Genomic DNA, 22867 nt, shown 5'->3' with positions numbered 1-22867 from the left:
ACTAGTTTGACACTTTGGGAGTTACACTCATTTCCTTTCTTGTATAGAGTTAGATGAGAATATCAATTCCTCTCTCCGCTCAGTGTTGTTCAATACAAGGCTACAGTTAGCAGGCTTTTTAGCTTAGCGTAGCATAAATACTGGAAAGAGGAGCAAACAGCTAGTCTGGATATGTCTGAAGGTTTACAAAATCTGCCAACATCTTTGAACTTGTTTGTTTAATCTGTAGAAAAAACAATGTGTAAAAACTACAATGTGGTTTTATGTGGATTTAAAGGTCCCATATTGTATGAAGTGAGATTTCCATGTTTTTTTTATTATTAAGCAGGTCTGGGTTCTACATTAATACTGTTAAACTATCAACGTACTCAGTGCATGAACAAATTCACACAGCCTGAGCCGACAGAACTTCCGTAACTTTGTGATGTCACAACAAAGCAGTCACCGTTCTCAGCCACGCCCAAACCCCCGCCCACCTGGACCCACCTTCTAGCCTTGCAAGATTTGGTTTCTCTGGGACGGGTGTTTACCTGAAATCTGCTATATTTCTATTCAATCACTCAGAAAACAGTTAGCAAATCAGAGAAGAGACTCAGAACCTCTCTTCTGATTTGCTCACCGTCCTGTTGTTGCTAGAGCTCCAAAGAGAAGCCTGAGAAAGGAGATGTAAAACTACATCGAGGAGGTTTTTTAACACTTAAAACAACAAATATATCTTCTCACGGATCAACACTTCAAATAAAACGCTGCAAGTGTAAAATATGGGAGCTTTAAATGGCAAATTTGTTGGCAGGGCACAGTAACAAGCCTTTTTACTATCTGGTGGATGTTCACTAAGCAGCTGCTGACTGTGGCAGTACATATGTGAGAGTTGTATCGATCTTTTCCTCTAACTGGTTACAAGGAAGTGAGTGAGCGCATTTTCCAAAATGTCAAACTATTCCTTCAACTGGACATAAAAGCTGCATGTATGATGTGACATGAACCTGCTGTTTTCATAAGGCTGAACCTTCAGCTGTCGATGTAATTGTTTCAATGTGTTATGTTTTTAATCAACAGCACCATATATTGTACAACATATTTACATATTAAACATGTTGAGTGTTTAGTGGTTTAACAACAGATGAACAATCAATATAAAGGATGTAACTCATTTTTATGAAATGACAACACATTAACATATTTATTGGAGTTTCAAAATAACGTGACTTGACAGACAAAAGGATTAAGTAATCCTTCTAGATCTATAAAGGGCACTCCTGGCATCAGGGTCAACAGGTTTTCACTGTGCCATCAATCCGGCTGTAATCTCTATGTGTGAAAAGACATCAACAATGCAGGACCATCTAATGGCCATCTTGTACCGTTACTTTGTAAGTCTTAAACATTGTATGCACTCTAGGGCTGATGTTAAAGAACATCTTGACTCAGGCACATCCCAGAACACCTGAGGACCCCAAACATCCACATCACCCCATCACGTCACAGCTTAAAACGACAAAAGGGAAGAAGGAGAATGATCAAAGAGACAAAAAAGAACAAGGGAAGAAAAAAAAAGAAAAAAGAGGGGAGCCCACTAAGACATTCACTTCCACAAAATAGAACCACGTTGAGACTGAGCTCACGTACAAAGACACTACAAAGGTACTTGGGGTGCTAACGACTTGTTTAGTCTGCTTGGAGCATGCAGCAATTAAGGGTTCACTGGAGGGTTATGAGGGGTGGAGGTCACAATATGATTTAGACTGGAATTAAATAAAAATAGGACCAAATTACACTGAAGTGAACAGTGGAATTAGAAGAAAAACAGTGACTGATGCATCAAAATACCACTGAAATTAATAAAATCAGGCTGATTTGCTTTAATAGCATCTCGTTTGTCGACTCAAGCCTGTTTTATTCAATTCAATGGGGTACTTTTCGTATTTTAAGTATAGAATCATTCTAATATTCAGCTTGATCGAGTTTCATTTCAGCCAATTTTTAACTAGAAAAAGTTAAGTTACTTCCACCTTTCATAAAGGCTGGGGATCTTGATGGTAATAAAAACTATGATTGGAAAGAGGATGACCCTTTACTAGAATGGGGTAGGGGGCATAATTTTAGGGGACAAATTGAGGAGCGTGGAGAGGGGCATGATGGGTAGCGTAGTTGTGTTGCTGCATAGCACAGGTCAGACACAGGTTATTAGCAGCTCACAGGAAAGAACACGACACAGCAGGGCCACAGAGGATCCACATGGAGAGAGAAGCAGAGAAGTGTCTCGACACTACAATGGACTGTCCTCTATGGGGCTAAAGAGGAAGTACTAGACAATTTTAATGTAAATAGCAGCTAGCAAACTACTATTTAGCTCGCAGTTGAGGTTGTTCTTGCGCCAAAGGCGGTGTAAATAAAAATGATTTTAGAATCCAATTTGGATTTCAAAGCCTCCCGTGGAGCGTTTGTCTCTACCAATTCAGATCCAACTCTAAGCAAAACTATATACTTATTACATTCAGAGAACTGCAACAACAATGCACAACTGCTTCAGTTGTTTCAAAGGGGAAATACCATTATAAGCTTTCATAGCAAGAGTTCAGTGTATTGTATGAGGGTAGAGCAGGGGGTACACTATCTTGGAAAGTAGATTAACCACAGTAAAATTATGATGTTGAGTGATTTAAGTGCAACACTTGTTTGATTAAGGGACTCCCTTCCTCTGGCAAACTTCACACAGCTTTAGATAAGAGAGCAAGTGTAAGCTAACCCTCAATTCAATACTGTTTTTGTGACCTTACTAACATATTCCTGATGAATCTACAGATTATGAGTGTGAATGTGCATTTCTATCCTGATGCATAAACTGATGCATAATCAGAAATATTTAACAGTAATATTTAAACCTCTAAAATGAAAAGGAGAGCAGAACTCAACTGGCATTACAGCATATTGTCTATACTAGTAAAAGTGTAGGTGCACAATGTTTCTAAGAAATGCAATAAATACATTCTTGAGAGCTAGTATTTTGTGTTAGCAAAGAAAAACACAGTGTAGCGTTTGCTTTGCACTCACACAAAATCACAGTACGCTCTCTGTGATTATGAAGTCTGTGCTATGAAATCCATTCCCCTTTAAAACATGTGTGACCACAGGATTTCCTAATTACTTACTTCTTTTTCTCTGTTAATACTATGCCACATTTTGTTAGCCCAAACACCCAACACACTCTATTCAAGCACCAGCGAGATGGATGAAAACCCAGCGGATCCCCCTGTCTATTGCCATGAAAAGCAACAGAAGAGGGCAGCCAGACCCATTTACCTTCGTCAGCCTCAATAGCTTCAATAGTAGCTGAAGAGAAGAAGAGGGGGGTTGCAAAACGAATGAGAGAAGTGAGCAGAGGAGTTCATTTTGTCCCAGGAACAAGTCAATGAGCAGCAAAGACAGCCAATGCCGACAACAAAGGTTAATGTCATCTCCACATTTTATGACAAAGGACACATGGATGTTAGCAAAGAGGGGAAAAGGAGGAAGAGGAGGAGAGGGATGAGCCTTAGCTTTTTGATGAGTTCCAGATCTGTAAAGGGAAGGTGACACATGTTTGTGGCAGCGAATGACCTCATGGGGAGGATTGCATCTTTGAGGTATTTTGAGGTCTGACAAGTTCTGACAAATGACTCGATGTAGTGACAGAAAAAATGAATACTGCAGGGACGAACACTGAGAGCAAACACAACATGATAAAGCTGGAAATATATTCGTTTTTTACTGATATGAGCATACATGGAGTTTGATATAGGACAAATGGAAAACAGGGATAAGGTCTAAGTGAACGTGTGATTGTCGGTTTTATGGCTGTGGCTTAATTATTTATTGAAGCACCGCGGACATACAAAGCAGTGTTATTGTGTTGTGTGCAGCATGAAGCAGCATCTGGAACTACAAGATTAGTATCTTTTGATATGAAATATCAAAAGTGCCAGCTTTTTTTGTGAAGTGTGAGGGGGAGGAAAAATTTGGTATTTTAACCACTTACCAATTTCTTACAGTCATCCTTGAGATAATAAATTAACATACAGTAAAACTGTATAAAATGAGAAGGTGACAGCAAAGTAACGGCTATACAACACTGAAGACTACGAAACAGCGCCATGAGGATGAGAAAAAGTTACAAAAAAAGTCACGAGGGCAACACACAAACTTTAAACAGAATGGTTGATGGAGTCAACATTACGGTAGAAGCACACTGGCGTCTACCTAAAGGAGGGGAGCAATGTGATTCTACCAATGTTGCAACAGGAATCTCTGAACATCACTCTGCCTCCACTGGGGTTCTCTTTTTGTCAGCTGCTTCCAAATGGCTTAAAAACAAGTACTCCTCACCGCCCATATCCATATATGTTAAATCTTAGGACTGCAACGGTCATGCAGGTCATTAGCAGACACACGAATCTAGAGGTGCCGGTGTGTAAAGTGGTTCCAACCCTCTTGAGGAACTCCTCAAGAGGCTCCTTTTCTACACTGTCTACTACTCATTTTCACTGGATATTTTAGTGTTCAGAGCTTTAGTTTGTTTCATTATTATTTAACACCACCTGGATGTAAAAAATAGAAAGAAAGAAAGGAAAACTGAGACACGCAGAACTGCCACATTTGACCAGATGTTATTACGTTCTGATATGTTAACTTCTCCCTCCACAGGAGGTCACAAATCAGACAGTCCCAGTTCAGAATTTGTGCCACATGTACAAATGACAAAAACAAGAATTTTTTTGTTAATTCTTCTGGCATCATTGTATCTGCTGCCTGAATCCTCTTCATTGAAGTTAACTTCAATTTTTAAAGCTAAAACTAAACAGCACTTTCCGTCAAAGTGAAACCATGTAACGTATGTTAGAAATGCAAAATCGAATACATGAATAATAAAATTCACTCTTAAGCCTTAAGCCTTACTTGGGCTGGTATGACCGGTAGCTTCTGGTGGCTAATGTTAGCAAACTTTAGGTAGGTATTGCTTTGTAACAGAAAAAACTTGGATAGTTCTCTGACTTTTTGATCATGTGTGCAAAAGTACACCCCAGTGGACAACAGTGTAACATACTAAATTTTAGCTTTTAACATCATCCTGTAATTGTTACTTGTGGCCACAGTCACTGTTCAACAAACATTACTTACACTTGCTTTAATACAGAGAGGTACATATTCTTGAAAAGATCAGAAGAGTTTTTTTTTATGTGAAAACTGTAACTGTGTGTGATATTTCTGTGTACAATGTAACACCGTTATTATAAGTGCTAGCTGATGTTTTGTGAGAACCTGTGAGAGGAGAGGGAAGTTACTTGGATTTCTGCTTCATCTTGTGAATGAAAAGGCAGACAGCAGCTATTCCCCTTTCATTCACAGTTGGTTGTGTTAATTCCAATTCATCCTTTGAATCACAGAGAATCCCGCGTCTATTCTGATGGAGCGCGGCTCCGATCCACTAGCTCTCAATTTTGGACAATAACGTGGCCATTTCTGTCAGGAGTCCAACTAAATTTGAAGTGTTTGTAAAGGCTTTTCCAGAAAGCCTTTACTTCCTCGCTGCAGCTGCTTGTTAAACTCATTTAGGGAGTGTTTGGAATTCAACATGAGAGGGTGAACTGAACTCTAAACTTGTCTTACAGGAAGAAAAGAAAAAAAAAAACAACAACAGAATACTTGCACAACCGATTATACCTGCAGTTTCTAGGGAGAAAAGAGAAAGAAAAAGATACAGGTAATATTTGAGATAAAAACCAGTGGAATACAGAAAGAGACGGGGACGGGAAGACAGCGTATTAATGCGAGACATCAAGAGGGAGACACATTTGAGAAGACAAAGGGATAAAGAAAATCTGCTGAATGTATTTGGCATCGTTTAGGAAGAAGGGGCTGTCTGTTGAAAATATAACTTTATATTTTATAGTCATTTGTCCAGGAAAAATTACTACTTTGAACTAGTTGAAGGAAAACTGCACTGAGCAGCTGTTATTGCTAAGTAGTATTTAACTACACATGCAGTATAGAGAAGATACAGACTGATGCTGCCAGAAACATTTAACTACACTTACAGCATTACTCTGAGGCAGCAATTTGAAATTCCAGGACCATCGCTGAGGGAAAAGGGAAGAAGTTTGCAGATACAGTATACCATAAACACTGAGCTAGCACTTTATTCAGGGCACTGCTGTGTAAGGGGAACTTGTGTGTGTACGAGAATCCCTTCTGGGGGCCATAGCTTGGGGTCTCAGGCTACTTGGTGACAGTCTTACCATTCTGCAGCTTTTCTTTGCCACCGGACAGCACTCCGCTTGGTAGCATTCCTGTCGGGGTCAGTCCCTTCAGCGTCAGCACGCTCTCACTCTCCTCTCTGAAATATAAACAAAGACAATATTAACGTCCTTCCCTAAAACTCACTTTATTCTAATCATTCTAATACTTACTAAATGACTAAAACACAAATTCATTTCTACACAATCATGCCACGTGTAATTGAAGCTTGCAAAACACATGGGTGCAGTGTAAGCTGAAAACATTGAAATATTATCACAACATAAGTCGTTATGATGAATGTGTTAGCAAACAATTGGTTCCTTATGCATCCAGCAGACAGAGAGCAACATTAACATCATTAGGAGTTGTGTTTCTGACAACCCGGTGAATGTAGGTCCAATATTGACTCCCCGTTTAGCAGGTTTTTGGTCTCCACCAACTCCTAAGGGAAATATCTTGCTCTTTAGCTGCTAAATTCTCCACTGTGTTCACAAGTCAGCAGTTAACTTTGGCAGTTTGCTGTTCGGTGCTGGGCAGGTTGTCTACTTTGGGTCTATCAGAGTTTCTTTGCTGAGAACAGCTGCCTGTTGTGCCTGGTAAAGCTGCAGGTTGTAAAACCAATATATTCTATATGAATGACCCCATTCATACCACAAAGGCCTTAAAATCCATTGTTAATATAAAATATTGATTAGTGCAGCTTTAAATATTCAGTTTAGTCTTTTGTAATGCAGTAGCATTGAAGGATAATGGTAGAACATACAGAACACAAGGGAGTTGTTCATGCCAACATACCTGAGCACAGAGAATACTCTAGCCATTTTTCCAATGGCACGGATCTTGTTGCGGATGACCTCCTTGCGGGCAGAAGCGGTGGCACCTGAAATGGTCATACAGTGTGACTTGTGTGTATAAAGCCACGTCCTGTGGAAGAGTACTCTAAACTGCATTACCTTTGTGTTCGCATGTTTGTTTTAATCTCCAAAAGCCTTTATTTTCCAAGTTCCATACAGTTTAGTAAATGTGCGAGGAGACAGAACATGTTTGTTGCACTATTAGTTTAATCCAGAAGTGCATCAAAAGACCACGATGCAAACACAATATGATTATTGAAGCCTGAAGTTCAGATTATACAGAGTAGTTTATATCCATCCACACATCAAAACAACCGAGTAATTCTCAGGATCCACTGCATTCATGCTTCTTGTATCATTCCACTAGTAGCATTCAGCTGTAGTCCCTTTAAATCCTAGATACCATTCTCCCCTGATAGCACTTAAACATTTTAAACCTCGTTATATCATCTGTAAATGGCCCGTTGCTTGTCTAAACATGTCTTTTCAGCAAGTTCGATGAGCACACACTATATGAATTTTCGTGTGCTGTGTTTTGGTTGCAGAGACTCAAACAGGATTTTTCCTGGACTGGAAAACAAAACTTTATTTAAAGAGACCCTTTTGCAGAATAACAGTTTAAAGGCCCCAGGGAGCCAGTGTGGAAAATGTGTGAGCATGAAGGATGGAAATGAAGTTGGTGTGTGGTGAAAGGTTGGGTAAAGGAAAGAGCTGACAGTCTGATGTTTTGTTTAAGACTCTTCCTCTCATCCTCAGTTGAATAAAACGCTGTTATTACTTGAAAATATGTTTGCCCACAGGACTGATCCCTTGCAGTAGTGGTAGTGCTTTTTTTTAATGTGCACATCAAATACTTTACTTTGGTTAATGAGAACGACCTCCCTGAGCTGTTTTTTGTCGATATGTCATAAAAAAAACAACAACAAAAAACCCAACTATTTAATTAAGAACAAGAGTGAGACTCAGAGGTGTTAGAAGGTGCTTTAAACAGTGACGTTAGTTGACAGACTGAAATTCAGAGAGCAAGCACTGGATAAAAGTCTATCTACCGCGGCACACACCGGTATGACTAGTGTTTGTACCTTTTTTGGGGGGATATATTAGCTGTCCTTCTCATGAAAACACCCCCAGAAGAGAAGACAAGAGAAAGGACAGAGAGATCAGTGGATGGCTGTAAAATGAAAGAGGAGGCGACGGAAAGGTGGCACACGGTGAAATAAGAGGCAACAAAGCACAAGAAGTGTAAAATAAAAGCGATGCCTTGAAACACAAAACTCTGGAAAACATAGAAAAGAGAGAAATTAGATGAGGTAAACAAAGGAAGTGACAACATCACAGCATGAGAGAGAGAGAGAGAGAGAGAGAAAGAGGGCAAGAGAAGAGAGGAGAATGCTAAAGAAATAAGTGAAAAAGTAGTGAGGTTTGAGATATCACTGTAAAATATGGAAACAATAGCAGATAAAGAGCAAGGCAACAAAATGATTGTCAGAGATTACAAGGGCACAGGAAAGGAGATCATGAGTGAGAAAGACAAAGGTAAGAACAATCCAAATGTCAAAATAGTAAAATTAACAAAATATATGCAAGTGAAGATGACTGCAAAACTGAAACAGAACAAGAGATGAGCTTAAGAGGAGACACAAGGGTGAAAGTGAGAGCAAGGAAATGTGAAAATAAAGTGGATCAAGTAAAACCATTGAGTGAATGAGTTGGTGGAAAATGATGAAATGTTAAAGGACTGCTTATTTTTTGAACGACTGTGTATTATACAGGTTGTGACACTGTCCAAATCAATGTCAATTTACTTCAATAATTAATTTAAAATGATGGATTGTGGAGTACAAATACTTTTTATAGCACAAATTATTTTCATGAAATTGAATATTAACTTTGAAAAAAACTAAAATCGAGATAAATTCAAATACATGCTACATACATGGACCCTTATGTATTGTTCGCTTTTTTTCATATGCTACCTATTTATTTGCCCTGATCAGCATTAGCCAGTAATTTCAAACTGCAGGAACATTCAGTTTAACATGTGGCTGAAATCTGGCGACATCCTGATACTCCACCCTTGGGTGCTGTTTACAGAGTCAAACTGTGCATCAGTAAACACAAAGAGAAAGAGAGGAGGAGGGGGTGGCAGTGAGGTCATTTCCTGTTTGGCATTAAGGGGTGGGGCAGACAGAGGGAAACTGGTCATCTCATTGTAGATAAGCTGCTTGGGATCAAACAGATGACTCGAACTCGCCACCATTATATGAAGATAAAAAGCATGATTACGATTACGCCTTGAATTTAGCTGCTTTTAGACTTTTTCAGAGTTGCTGATGTTTCGCTGAGATCCTGGGTAATTCTAAAGCTGCTGTTTTCAAGCTGCTGAAAGCAATAACTGATTCTTTCAGCTGAGTCATGTGTCAAATAGTTTCTGGATTCTTCATTTGTTGACAAATATGTTTCAGAATGTCTAAAAATGAAATATATTTAAACTGAATGTTCTGAAAATTGGGCAGAGCAGCTGTGGTATGTGTAAACACACCAAGAATGTGTGAGATTTAGAGTGTGTGTGTGTGTGTGTGTGTTTGTGCCTGGGACTCCTATTAGCAGAGGTCTCCCTCTAGTGGAGCTGGGGCAAACTGCAGTGAGAACTGATGTGTTTTGTATCTGTCTGCTCTGCTTACCGTCCAGCTCCTCGTCAGTCGTCAGCTCATCATTGGAGCAGATGCTCAGTACATTCACTAGCATCTCAGTCACTGCAATAAAATAAGACAAAAAATAGAAAACTATTGCACTTATTCTTTGACACGTACCACTTCATGAGTAATCTTAAGTATGGGGAAGGTGTTCAGCCACGAGAAGTCATGTGGTACAGTTCACCCGAGTGACCCCTCCACCCATACGCCCTGTCAGCAGTGACCTTGCAACACAGCTGGTAATGGCTCTGTGTGAAAGGGTCACACTGAAAATGGGTCGTCTCATTTATTTGGTAACTTTGCATGTAAGCATATTTCTGGCTCATAAATCATGAGCAAGTAATCAGTAAGTACTGTATTTATGACTCTACCACACTGAGTGTCTGTGCCACATTTCTCAAGGCTGTGTCATTTTCATTACTGACTCAGCAAACTGAATGTTCAAACAGCATTTGGTAAAACTCCTTGTAGTTAATGTTCTGATTTCATGTACATCACTATTCTATGTGTGTATTTTTGCTCACCCTTCTCGCCTACAAATGGCAGGGACCAGGTGAAAACGTCCATGAAGTTGGGCAGCCAGTAAGGGTGAGGTGAGCAGTTGAACTGTCGAATGTTCATCACGTTGTTCTCATACTTCAGCACTGCCGCTGGGGAGGGACGCAAGAGACAAGGAGGGTGGTTGTTAAATATGTGAGATCTAATGAAGTTGTGCTTTCTCTCTGGTTCTTGAACATATCAAGATGACTTATGGTCACAGGTGGTCCTTTAATCAACTTTAGCTTGCAGGATATGTCTGTTCACATCTATAACATTCACATGTGCAGCATATACATAACAGTGAAAAAATGCTTAGAGTTTTTATGTTTGAGGAGGAAGTGATAAAATGAAATATAGCTGTTGTGATATCTCTATCTTCTCCTTATAAAGTCTCAGACAGCTTGCAGTGGTCTGAAATCAGGATTAGAGTCCATACTTCACTAGACCAAAGAAAAAGCACCAGATCAAATTGAGGTCCAAGTCCATTACCGGCCTGCTTCCTGTTTCAAACCACCACTTAGAAATATGGTATGCACTCAGCTGCTGGTATAGACTAAGGCACATATTGTGGGCACCGTTTTGTCTGTCTGACATCTCATTAGCCCCAGTAGAGTGACCCACAAAGTACTCCTAAAGAAAACAAGACTTGTTGGAAATGAGACATGAACACTCATAACATAAGAAAAACAACAAGATATTAATAAATATCTTTATTAACATGGTTCTTCCCTTTGGTTGCTTTATTCAGTCCCACCCTGAGCGAGACGTGTGGCTGAAAACTTTTCTTATTTAATTTTTAAAATATCAGATTAAAATCAATAAGGGCTGTGTGTTTTAGTTTGAAAAGTCCCTGGATGTTTATGTTCTTCACTTTTCCTGGTTAATGATTCATTGGCTGCAAGTGCCGTTCAGAGTTGTGACTAAACAAAACCACCAGTAGCTACAGAGCTCCATTTGGCTAAAGAAAAAAAAAAAAATTTAGAAAAATGAAGTGGCTAACATAGTGTCACCAAACCAAGACTGAAACCTCAAACGCTGTTGCTGTCAGTCAACAGTGAATAAAATAATTCAATTTAAAACTACCTACACACAAAAAAGAAACTTTTATGGTGATTTGTAAACAATCAACATTTGCCAACGTCTCACCCTGACAGAGGGACTAGTATATCCACAAAACTGCCAACTGAGATGTGTAAATTAAGGCTGAAAAATGCACAGGCTTCACAATGAAGGTAACAAGCATTTGGGTAGAAGAAAAAAAAAATCAATCCCCTTTTCACCGCTTTGGAACATTTCCTCTGCGTATTGATTACGGCCCCCAGTGAATCATGTCTGTCATTTACAGGGTTGGATACATGACTAACATCACAGGAACACATGGCTCAGCATTTGAGCTCTTTCAGTCTGAGCTCTTTTCATTAGTTAGAAAAGCACCAATTTCCAGTGAGTAGGGAAGGAAAGAGAGTGGGCAGAGACAGGAAGCTATGGTAATGATGGACAAAACTTGCAACAGTAATTTACACTATATGATGATTAGAATATTCTCATCTTCCAGGGAATTTGACATGGAAATGCAGACCTGCTTTTGCCATCCAAGTGTTCCTTCTTATGATGTTTCAAATGGTAAAATATTTCAAAAATTTCTAAGATGTAAAAAAATTGCTTGACTACTTTAAAGGAATAGTTTGACAATTCCTTTTTTTTGCTGAGGCTTCGATGAGAAGATCAATACCACTCATGCTTGTCCATTAAATTTTAAGCTATCAGCTACTAGTATGCTTAGCTTAGCACAAAGACTGGAATCAGGGGGAAACGGTCAGCTCGCAGTGACAGGAAGAAAATAGTCCAGCACAGAACACCCCATCAACCTTAAGGGAAACTTTCGAAGTGATGGTGGGTGGATTTTGTTCCCTTTGGACAGAACCTGGCTAGCTGTTATCCAATGTTTCCAGTTTTTATGCTAAACTAAGCTATCCAGCAGCTAGCTGTAGCTTCATATTTAATGGAAAGATCAGAGATCCGTATCAGTCTTTTCATCTAACTCTTGTGTTAGAAAGCAAAGTGAGACTTCACTTTTAGTTTTGTTTTTTTCTACAAACGAAACTGAATCCCACCAGAATCATTAGAAAGATGCTACTCACACAGAGCAGCTTTAAATGATTGAAGCAGTTATTTTAATCATGTAACAGTGGAGACTGGGTGTGTTTAAGCTGCTGTTCACAGTATGAGTGAAGAGGGAAGAGCAGAATAAAAGCAGCAACGCATCCATTTGACAGCAGTTTTATACAAAGCCTTATCATAATCATATGGTCTCTGTGCAGTGCTGACATAGACACCATCTCCAAACAGTGACCACGGTATGCCCCATGGGACCTCACCCATGATTAACACACAGTGTGAATGTGGGTGTTGAGGAAAATGAGAGCCAAACACAAATATATCCATGCAGTATGTAGAGGCCCCCCCCCCCCCATACACAAGTCTGGTGGCCCAGATCTGCAGAAAGCGGACACCGTGGCTGGGTCATCATGGGGGACTTTCCTGCCTCCGCCCCTCTCAGGGTCGGGAATAGCAAGTCATCAAACCTGGCATCCCAAGCAGCTATAACCTCGGTTGCAACACAAAGCGGGTCAGAAAACATATCGCTAGGTTAGGGTTTGCCTCAGTGTGTGATGGTGTGTGTAGTCAGTGAGGCATGGTAATGCATATAGTGCAGTAACTATGCAATCCAATTGGTCCCTTAAGTATTGCATTCCACTGCCATCACCTCTCACCCATCCCAGGCTGCACAAATGAACACACACACATCCTCCAACACAAAACAGAAATATCTCCTGTAGGGGAACATCTATTCCTGTATAATAAATGTGGCAGTATAATCAATATCAGTAATACACTAGTACCCAGTCCAATAAGAAAATCATGGTATTAGTCTGACACTCAGACAGGACTGTGGGTTTTTATGTGTGTGTGTCGGTGTGCACGAAAGCAATTGTACGCGTGGGCAGCCATTACATAAACATCACATACTGCATAAACACCGTCGAGGCACTTGATTGAATGCAGCCATGGACGCCCGGGGGGGGGAGGCAGAGTGGGGGAAAAGGTCAGCCCCCCTGCTGTTGCTCCTTCAAATCGGATTCCCTTTAAAGGAACAGAGTCACCCAACAACCTCCCCTGTGCAAACACAACAAACATGATGAGCTTTGGGTGTGAGCAGGTCAAGGGCCTCTTTCTTTTTCAGGGCAGATGAGCATGACAGGAGCAGAAATTTGCTTCCCTATGATCAGAACACTCATTACTACAAATGCACAATTATATGCAAAGTTATTTCTCATGCAGCAGCAGGGCACTGCCCTTGTGGCGACCAGCTGTGACTTCTGTTCAACTCCACTGCTAAATTTAACACTGCATGACAGCCACTAGATGTCTCTGCTGCTCTGATGGTGGTTAACAGGGTAGCTGAGGCCACGTCCTGCTGCCACGGTAACACAGATATTGCGAGGCGACGCCCGCTCATTAATTATTCATAAGGGAGTGCCTTGAGCCGGTTTCCTTGGTAACTGTTAATTCTGCATTGAGATCAGGGGGAGATTCCCACTGTACTGCCCAGACACTTAACGCTGACTGGATATCTGTCTCTGAGGCCTCTTGTAGAAAGTTCGTGCTCCACACCAGATGTTTAAGCCTCCCAATGTCCATTACATCCAGTGCTCCATTTCCATTTGATGTCAGACATGTGAAAGGTAGGGACTGAATGTCATCCATGTACAGTTGAACAATGCATTAATGGTTTCTAATTGAATTGCAGTTGAAACTATTTGCCAAAAACAAAACAAAAAAACAACTGGAAACTCCCATCAATCCTGTCTACTGTGTTCACACAAGTTGGGCGACAAGTCTTGGTTCTGAATTCAAACCAGGTTTTTATTTAGGATACCTGAGGATTTGATGTGAAACTTACTGGTTCCTGAAAGCAACATGTTGATCTATTGTGCTTCTATACTGACAAACTGATAATATGTTGACCTGAAGCTACCACCGAGTGTGGAAAAGTTTCACAAGAGACAGTGATACTGTGAAATGTCATCACTTTGCCAACATAATTTCATGCAACACTGGACGTCTGCCTAAAATGACAAAGCATTTACTGCAGCAGGATATAGATAAGAATAAGAATGAAGTACTTTTAATGTCCCTATTCATTGGCATAATGTCCAATATCAGCTAATGCAGTGATACACTGCATGTCAGGGAGAATTTATACCTTTATTTTAGATTTTTACCTAAAATAATCAGGAAACACCTTGTCATTTATTGATGGTCCACTTACAAGTGTTTTCTGGAGATTACAACCACATTCCACAGTCTTTATCAGTCCATGTCAGTGCTTCCTGATTTTAAATTAATTTGGTGTAGAAACAAAGTCTGAGATTGATATTTTAGATTAATTTAAGGCCCAATTACTAGCTTTTTGGGGAGCTTTCAAGTGCATCTCATGGTCTTCCTCAGTGGACAATTTGCTCAGTTGTCATGGATGTCTGTGAGGTTTATTACTCAAAAATATGACGAGAAGTGGAACCATGATTCTAATCGGTCAAAAGGCCCATAACTGATAATATTCTCTCACAAGGCTCTTCTTGTTCATACCAGCTCACCATCCCTGTTCATTTTTCTTATGTGATGCAGCATGAAAGGTTTTGTAACGTGCCCTGTTTACGGACATTGAAGGGAAGCCCAGTAACGACCAGAGTGATAACAGATGGGTGGGCATCTGTAGCCAGGGACTCTTCTCGCTGGCACTTGTGACGAGGGGGAAAAATGAATTCCCTGCTGCGCTGGCGTCATCACTGCCCTCGCTTCCATCCTGCTATTTATTCCAGTGGCAGGGCCAGGAGCCAATCATGCCACTCCATTTCCCCCTCTCTTCAAATCACCCATCTCTTCTACCGACCAACCAGCACAGGACCACCGGCAGGAAACGGTAAAAAAAAGAGTGATCTCCGTTCAGTTTGACCTGTGAGTGAACCAGAGTGATATCCTGGCATTTTCTCTTGGCAGCTGCACATTTAAGTTTCCACTTAATCCATTCCTGTTTCACCCTCATCATGAAGCAATAATTTGGTTATATAAGGTGTAGCAGGTGTGCAGTGGATCTAAACCAGCCAATCCTTCACTGTCTTGGGGGTGAAATAAAATATCAGTGTCAACAGCATTGGCAACATCACCGTCATATAGCTTTTATTCTATCTAAGCACCATAACCATTAAGATTCAGTTGTTGGCTTTCTGGCCCAGTCAATAATGATGCAGCAGAAAACATTCCATTAATACAAAACCGCAAGCAATCTCCAAAGTGTACAACTGCCAACTACACCCCCCCCCCTCCACTGCAGTCACTTCAGGACTCAAACAGAGAAAGCTCAAACAGTGCAAACTGCTAAATCACTGCTGCTGTGTTTTCATTTCCCTGCCAGCTCACAAATGTCTGTGCTGCTGTTCTGATTTCATTGAAGGGGGTGCAGGGGTCAGGGTTGTGATAGACAGCTGGTCAGCGCCTGACACTTACTGCAAAACCAACAGTTTGACTTGAAAGAAAAAGGAGGGATGAATGGCATCTTGAAGCTGGACTTTATCCCGTCATGATCATCATTCATGTGCTGATTATCCTGAGTCAGCTACATGTTCAATTTACGTCTAGTGGAGGAGGTTTTCCTTGCCTGTTTGTGTTGCCTCATATACATCCTCTGCCCCCTCCTCTCTGACAGGAGGTGCACTTTTCACTACTTTTTTCCCCCCACGTGGAGAGGTCTCATTGGTTAATCTGGCCAACTCCCAGCACTAGATTGATGGGACCTGCTCATGCCTCCTCCCTCCCCTCCAAGATTTATGTGACCACTCGATTGGCCATCAATCACAGGACATGCACAGTGGGCTCCGAGCTTCGACAAGAAGCCAAGAGCAGAGCAATTCATTACAGAGGCTTTGCTTCTACCAGTGAACCCCACCCACATGACTGATTAGAAGACCATCAACAGGACTAACAGGACTGTATTGGTTAGCTGGGGGGGGGTTAACCATCATATCTCTGGCAAGACTTTTATCTTGAGGGATGTTTGCTTGCTTGGGAGCGGCTCTTTCTCTGCCATTATATTTGTATTTTACGCCAATGATCAGATTTGGCCAAAGAAAAAAGTGTGTCTCATTTTCAAGCAGACAGTGAATGATGACAGAAATAAAGGGCATGTACTCCTCCTAGGTAAGATGTATCTGTGTCCCTAAATGAAGTCAGTTCTAAAAAAAAAAAAACAGAGTAATCTTTTCTTTCTGATAACGACACTTGCTCTGGGAGGCATTTGATCAACTGAGGGTCAGCAAGTTGTAACTAAGACGACGGTACAGACCAAATCCTTTCAGATACTTTGACTCTTTTGTATTTAGCTCAAGAGTTACAAATGATTTGCCAGGCCATTAGTTGCCAAAACTAAAAAACAACATGCATCTGACATCACGTTGTTTGTTTGTTTGTTTGTACTGTGCCGTGTTGTGCTGACTGTGAGCCCTTGGAAGATTAGCTGGCATGGAACAAATGGGGTCCTAATAATAAACAACGAACCAGACAGGAACACTGCCTCGCTGTTTCTTGACTATTGCAAAGAAGGCATGGAGGCAGCTCATGGGAAAAAGAGTAAACAAATGCAACCTAATCTCAGATCAAAGAAAACACACCTGCAAGTGGGCCAAAACAAAACAGAAAAGGACAGCTCCCTTGCGTAATGCGCTTGTGCCAGCAGCACTGCGGTGTAAAGCTTTGGTATGGCATTTCATCACGAGAGAAATTACGAAACAGCGTGCACCAGCACTATCGTTCTTTCCTTCCCATTTCCATTTCCTGTGTTTTGCCCAACACCACCCCCATCCTAACATGCCCCCACAGCCAAAGCAGATACTGTCTGTTCTCCGGGGAAAAATGCTGACTCACAGCACAAAGGCGAGCCTATCTTGTTGCGTGGGCACCCTAGTGCAGCATAGGGCGCCACCAGGTGCCAAGCGAACCGGCATTGGGCCACTTCATCTCACACCAGCTCTGTCATTGATTTGACCTGATTAAACTCACTGTACAAGTACAATGCTATGATCAAAATATATTATGTATACGGAGTAGAGCAGTTCTCCATTGGAATACTGAAAAACTGCCTGCACTATTTTAGTGGAACAAATATGATGCCAACACCTTTTTGATGTAGTTAAGTGCCAAACATGAAGGCAGAACTTACCAGTGACCTTTTTTCAAATTATTTAAAGACACCTTTATATCACATTCAATTAAATATAAACTATCCTCAGCATACAACTATAGCTACAATACCACTGCAAATGTGCCAGTGTTAGCCAAAAGGCTCATTTTCAACTGTTGTCCCTTAACCACAGTTAAATTACTCAAATACCAGATTGCAGCCCAGGTAAGATTTTGAGAGCCCTTTAAATATCAATTGAGCAACATTTTTGACATTGAAATTGACATAAGGGAGTTAATATAAGGTAATAGGGTGTTAGGACTACTGATCCCACTCAGAATCACTCCAGTCTGAAGCTAGTAGTCATTTTCAACTTACTTTTTTGTTTGGCTGGTTTTCTATCTATCTATCTATCTATCTATCTATCTATCTATCTATCTATCTATCTATCTATCTATATATAAGTAAGTAAGTTAAGCAATTCAAACCTTTAGCAAACCAAAGGCTAGACATTTTTCTCAGAAGTACTAGACCAACAGGCTCCGTTCTACTGTTGTGTCCAATAAAGACATGTCAGCTAGCATGCACAATACCTTGTCCCTGAAACTCTACAAAGGAATGAAGCCATTCATGATGTTATTAATTACATCTGAGCTATGATATCAAAATTATATGAAAAAAGGCATTTTGGGATTTCCCAGTTCTGTGATTACATTTTGCACAGATCTGAGACCAGCAATAATTCTCCAGCCCGCAACCAACCATCTGTAAATGTGATGTCACCCAGCGCCAATTGTAAATATGACACTGTGGTATTCATATTACAAGTCACTGAAGATTGTTAATGATACATTCCTTCTCCTTACCTTTGTTGTTGTAGACATCTAAATAGTTGGGTGCTGAGAAGATGGTGATAAGGGATGGGAAGCCAGTGGTCTGACTCTTTCTGTACATGCGATATCTGGTAGAATGTCCAAATGAGAAGTAAGCATTAGTAAACATTACAACATTTCATTCGTGGATTACTCATTGGCGTTCAACCCTCGGGATATGATTAGCCATGACAGTGTTTATGGCGTCTTGTTTTCACTCTGACTGTGTGTTTGTCTTGTAAGCTGATGCATCAGTGATGCCTCAGGAGAGCAAATCCCTGTGTTACAGGTGAAACGTGCCCTTAAGTTATCATCATACTGAACAAACTAAGCATTCAAACCCATCTACACTTTGTTTGTTTGGTCTACCAGCCTGTGCCGTTTGGTTGCCCCATATCTTTCAGCAACTATTTACACAGATTTAAAAAAAAAAAAAAGAAAAAAAAAGTACCAATTACACACAAAAGATAAAATGTAACTCAATAACATTATTACATTTGTGGTCTGAAGCAGCTTGGGGCAGCAGCCTCATCTGAGATATGGCGAGGTGTCCCGTGTGACCATGCTGTGGGAGTGCATTGGTAAACAACTGTGTGCTGTGCCTCCCACCGCCTTAACCTTGCTTAGAGGGAGATCAGCTTGACAGATCCACCCACCTGCCTGTCTTAAAAACCAAACTTTTCAAAGAGGCTTTCCAGTGTCTTTGTTAGAAATCCAAGTTGCACTGTTACTATACCTCCTGTTGTGCCCAAATTCCTGATGAATAGAAAGAAAAACCCCCCAAAAAAACCCAGTAACACACAATAATTCTTGAGTTCTTGACAATATCTGCATGAATTATACCAGTCACATTACATCTGACCAACTCACTCCTCCTGCTGGATACATTTTCATTTCTTGGATTAACACGACTTCTCTCAAAGTTCAGGCTGCACCGAATCTGCTCTCCAGACAGGCTCAAACAAACCCCCGGGGCACCCAGGAAGCTTTTCATTTAATACCCTGGTCTGAATCACTCTGCTGTGTGACAGTGTGATGGGAGAAGATGAAATGCCACAACACTCACCCAGCATCCTGCGCTTCATGGGCCCGGATGATAGATAATAAGTTATTGTGTTGTAGAAAGTCACAGACTGCAGGGTAGCTGTTGAATAAAGAGACAAACATTTGGTTTACTCATATATCAAGAAAAATCCCAGAAAGATCAAGAAAAAAAAATCAATAGAAATAACTAAATAAGTAATGGGTATCATTGATTATGCTCAGAGAAACAGTGGATATACAAGACTGAGTTCAAGCTAAATTTGTTTTCAAACCAACTGTGGCTCATGAAGAGGTATATTGCCTCGAAAGGTTGGCTGTAAATTAAGGCTTTCATAACAATTTGAAGTTCCACCTGAATTTTAAAGCAGGCACTTTGATTTCTAAAAAATCCCACATTTTTGTGAGCAAAGGTATGGTGATTCATAATCTAAATAGTATGCTTGACTTTTAAACACGCTTTCATACTGTAAGAGGAGTGATGTGTGATCCTTCTCAAATGGAGCGTTTTATTTTAGAATGAACCTCAAAAAATGTCAAGTATGACAGATGATTCATAGCAGACGGTTTCTTTATGAAAAAAAGGGATTCCTCGGGAGTGTGTGCTCACGCTGATCTATTCAGTCTGTGAGAAGAGAGACTAAAAACCTCTACAGCCAACGTTCAAGCTACAGTAATGTTTCAGAGTTTTCCATTCGACAATCTTTCATGCCCACGCACCAGCTTACACTCAAAATTTCCTTTGTTCAAAAATAAAAAAAGACATAAGATAATTCACTGGCAAACAGCATTTCTGAAGTAAAATGTCTTCATCTAAAAAAAATAAATAAATAAAAAAAAAATGCTATGAAAACAGCACTACCACATTACATATGAGACTTGCTTCTGATTAAAACCCCAGTGGACAGGATTTATGTAATGTGGGATGCTGTGCAATGAACAAAGTGAGTGACAGCTCACAATGAATGAGTGACACCTTTGCATTTGCATTACATCTGAAACACTTAGTGGATGTGGGAGGATTTCTTCAACAATAGCAGGAGCTAAATTCAAGTGTTTTTTTGTTTTTTTTTTGCGGTTTCATCTCAGAAGTCCCTCTACATCCCTTTGCAGCAATGGGGATGAAATTCTGGGACATCTCACAGACTCTTGTGAGACAGACAGAAGATAAATCAATTAAGGGCAACTCCATTATAATGTATTTTTTTAACATATTGTCATTCTACTCTGTGATGTTAAAAACAAACAACAATCTGCCATCAGGACGACGCTAAAAAGTCCCACTGGCCTGGAAAAACATTTATAAAAAGTATTTTATTCCCACAGAGATCATCACCCTGATCAAATTAAAAAAGGCACTGTACCCTGACCTGTTTAACACTGTTCTTGTTGTCTTGCAGTTGTACCGTTTAACTGTGTGTATGTTTATGTCTTAAACGTGCACTGTTGAGCCATGTCAAAGGAACATTTCTGTCGTCTTGAATCTGGAAACAGCATAATCAAATTGCATAAACAACACACAAATATCAAAACCGTTGTGTTTCAATGAAGAAATATGATGCTGATTTTGTACTAAGTTCTGTAATCCTAGCTTAACGCCCCTGCAAAATGAGAGCATAACAATGAACAACACCCACACGCTGCAATCAAAACTAAACTATATATCTTGGCTTCCAACCTTTCAACAAAAGTACCAAGAGATTGTGATTTTTTCAGCAGCTGTTACACAACAAAACCAGTTGTTTGTTAAATTGCATCTTAGACAATGATAACTGTACTCAGCTGCTGCAGAGTTTTGCTCAAGTTTGATACAGAGTCGACTGTTATGGAAGCTTTATTGCATCTCTTAATGTACAGTCCTCTGGGCCAGGATTGTAATAAAGGGTTATATAAATAAATTAACTTCAATTTGACTGGATTGTTTTTGTGTGCATGCTTATCAGATACCGCGTTTGCTGCACAGGTAAATCATTTTAAATTGAAATTGTGGGAAAAATCCATCATGGGACACTGAAGGTTCATTAACAATCACAGTGCATGTAGACATGAGAACACATGCATCCCTGACAATGACAACAAACATCTGCTGGGAGGGATGTGACAAGGAGGGGGCTGCTGCCAGGAAGGAATTAAAAATGCAATGAATTTTTCTTTCTTTGGAGGGGGAGAAGAAATTAGGAATAAATGTTTTATTTCTCACTTGATTTCCAGCAGCAGATGCAGATACAGGCCATATGGAGCCGTTCGGTCGACAGGAGACATTTTGGCCTACTTTGTTTTTTCAGTGTGCATTTTGAGTTTAGAGCATCACCCATCTGTCCGACAACAGGGCACAGATGTAAATGAGCTCCTTGGACCACATGAAGAGTTGTCCAGGAAATGACTTCATCATGTGCAGACAAAGCGGCACTTGGCAAATTGAAGCTTTAAAGTTGACTTAATATCAGTAGCTTGGATTAACACCAATGGTAAAAGAAAAAACAAATCACTTTATGGCCTGATTTATCTATGCTGCTTAGTGGAGGCTAAAATGGAAGCAACCATATTAGAAACATGTGCAATTTCATGCCTGAGTTGTGTTTGTAAAAGTGTTACGAGCGTGCCTACGGCGCAAGGGGAAAATATTGGTTTCTGCAAGACAGAGGCAACAAAGAAGCTGATGGTGCTTGGGGAGGGGTGTTGAGGAATGGCGCTCTCTCAGTCTGGCTTTAACTGTCTCATAAATCCTGAATGCCAGTGTGATGCCAATTAGCAACCATCTGACTGATGAAAACAAGACTCCAGAGGAATTTTGACCAATTGGCAGAAGGTTAACCAGGATACTGGTACAGCACGAACATGTGACAGTCAAATCAGTCGTTTGAGGTAAAAAGGCCACATACCTAACATTTCAGTTCGGCCTCTAGTCTGTAGTGACAGCATTAGTGGGGAAAACAGTCTTTCAACACAAACCCTGTTGTGGGTCTGCAGTGTAACAGCTCACAGAAACTAACAAAAGACGTAATGACAATCAGGCAAAATATGCCCTCACAATTCCACAACAACAGCAGTGCGGGGAGTTTATTTCTAAGCATGGACATTAAAATACCATTAAGTCAGTAGTTATGAAACACCTGCTATTAAAAAAAAAAGAAAAAAAGAAAAAAGAGAAAATGCATATCAGGAGCTTAAGGACATGTCTGACTACTTCTGCTGGCTCGCCCCAGGCACGCCGGGGCCAAGTAAGCATTGCTCAGGCCATAATGAGTGGAGGGAGCGCTGAACGCATTTAGAGACAGGACTGTGCCTTGTGGTAATGTGCCAGTTCATTACATTTTGTGACAGTGCGGGCTGCCTGCTCCGAGCATTTCC

General features: G+C 40.5%; 1 protein-coding gene across 3 annotated transcripts in view; it reads right to left on the bottom strand.

Annotated features, from left to right (window-relative positions):
* Window positions 1-22867, bottom strand: part of LOC111649908 (protein phosphatase 3 catalytic subunit alpha) — a 62117-nt gene that overhangs the window by 2084 nt on the left and 37166 nt on the right. Inside the window, exons 7-15 of one of the 3 annotated variants that reach the window (XM_087172135.1) lie at window positions 19542-19619; window positions 18470-18564; window positions 10351-10476; window positions 9815-9886; window positions 8213-8239; window positions 7072-7156; window positions 6276-6373; window positions 5701-5709; window positions 3304-3333 (exon numbers count right to left, since the gene is read on the bottom strand). In XM_087172135.1, coding sequence (XP_087028261.1) covers window positions 3304-3333; window positions 5701-5709; window positions 6276-6373; window positions 7072-7156; window positions 8213-8239; window positions 9815-9886; window positions 10351-10476; window positions 18470-18564; window positions 19542-19619 — 620 coding nt within the window. The remainder of the gene's footprint in view (window positions 1-3303; window positions 3334-5700; window positions 5710-6275; window positions 6374-7071; window positions 7157-8212; window positions 8240-9814; window positions 9887-10350; window positions 10477-18469; window positions 18565-19541; window positions 19620-22867) is intronic. The other 2 variants (XM_023399603.2, XM_023399604.2) reach the window with 2 other exon arrangements.

This window comes from Seriola lalandi, unplaced genomic scaffold, assembly GCF_002814215.2.
Source record: "Seriola lalandi dorsalis isolate HSWRI2012SDOR001 ecotype SW California unplaced genomic scaffold, Sedor1 jcf7180002052086, whole genome shotgun sequence".
Classification (NCBI taxonomy): Eukaryota; Metazoa; Chordata; class Actinopteri; order Carangiformes; family Carangidae; genus Seriola; species Seriola lalandi.
This window is presented reverse-complemented; position numbering and strand designations above follow the sequence as displayed.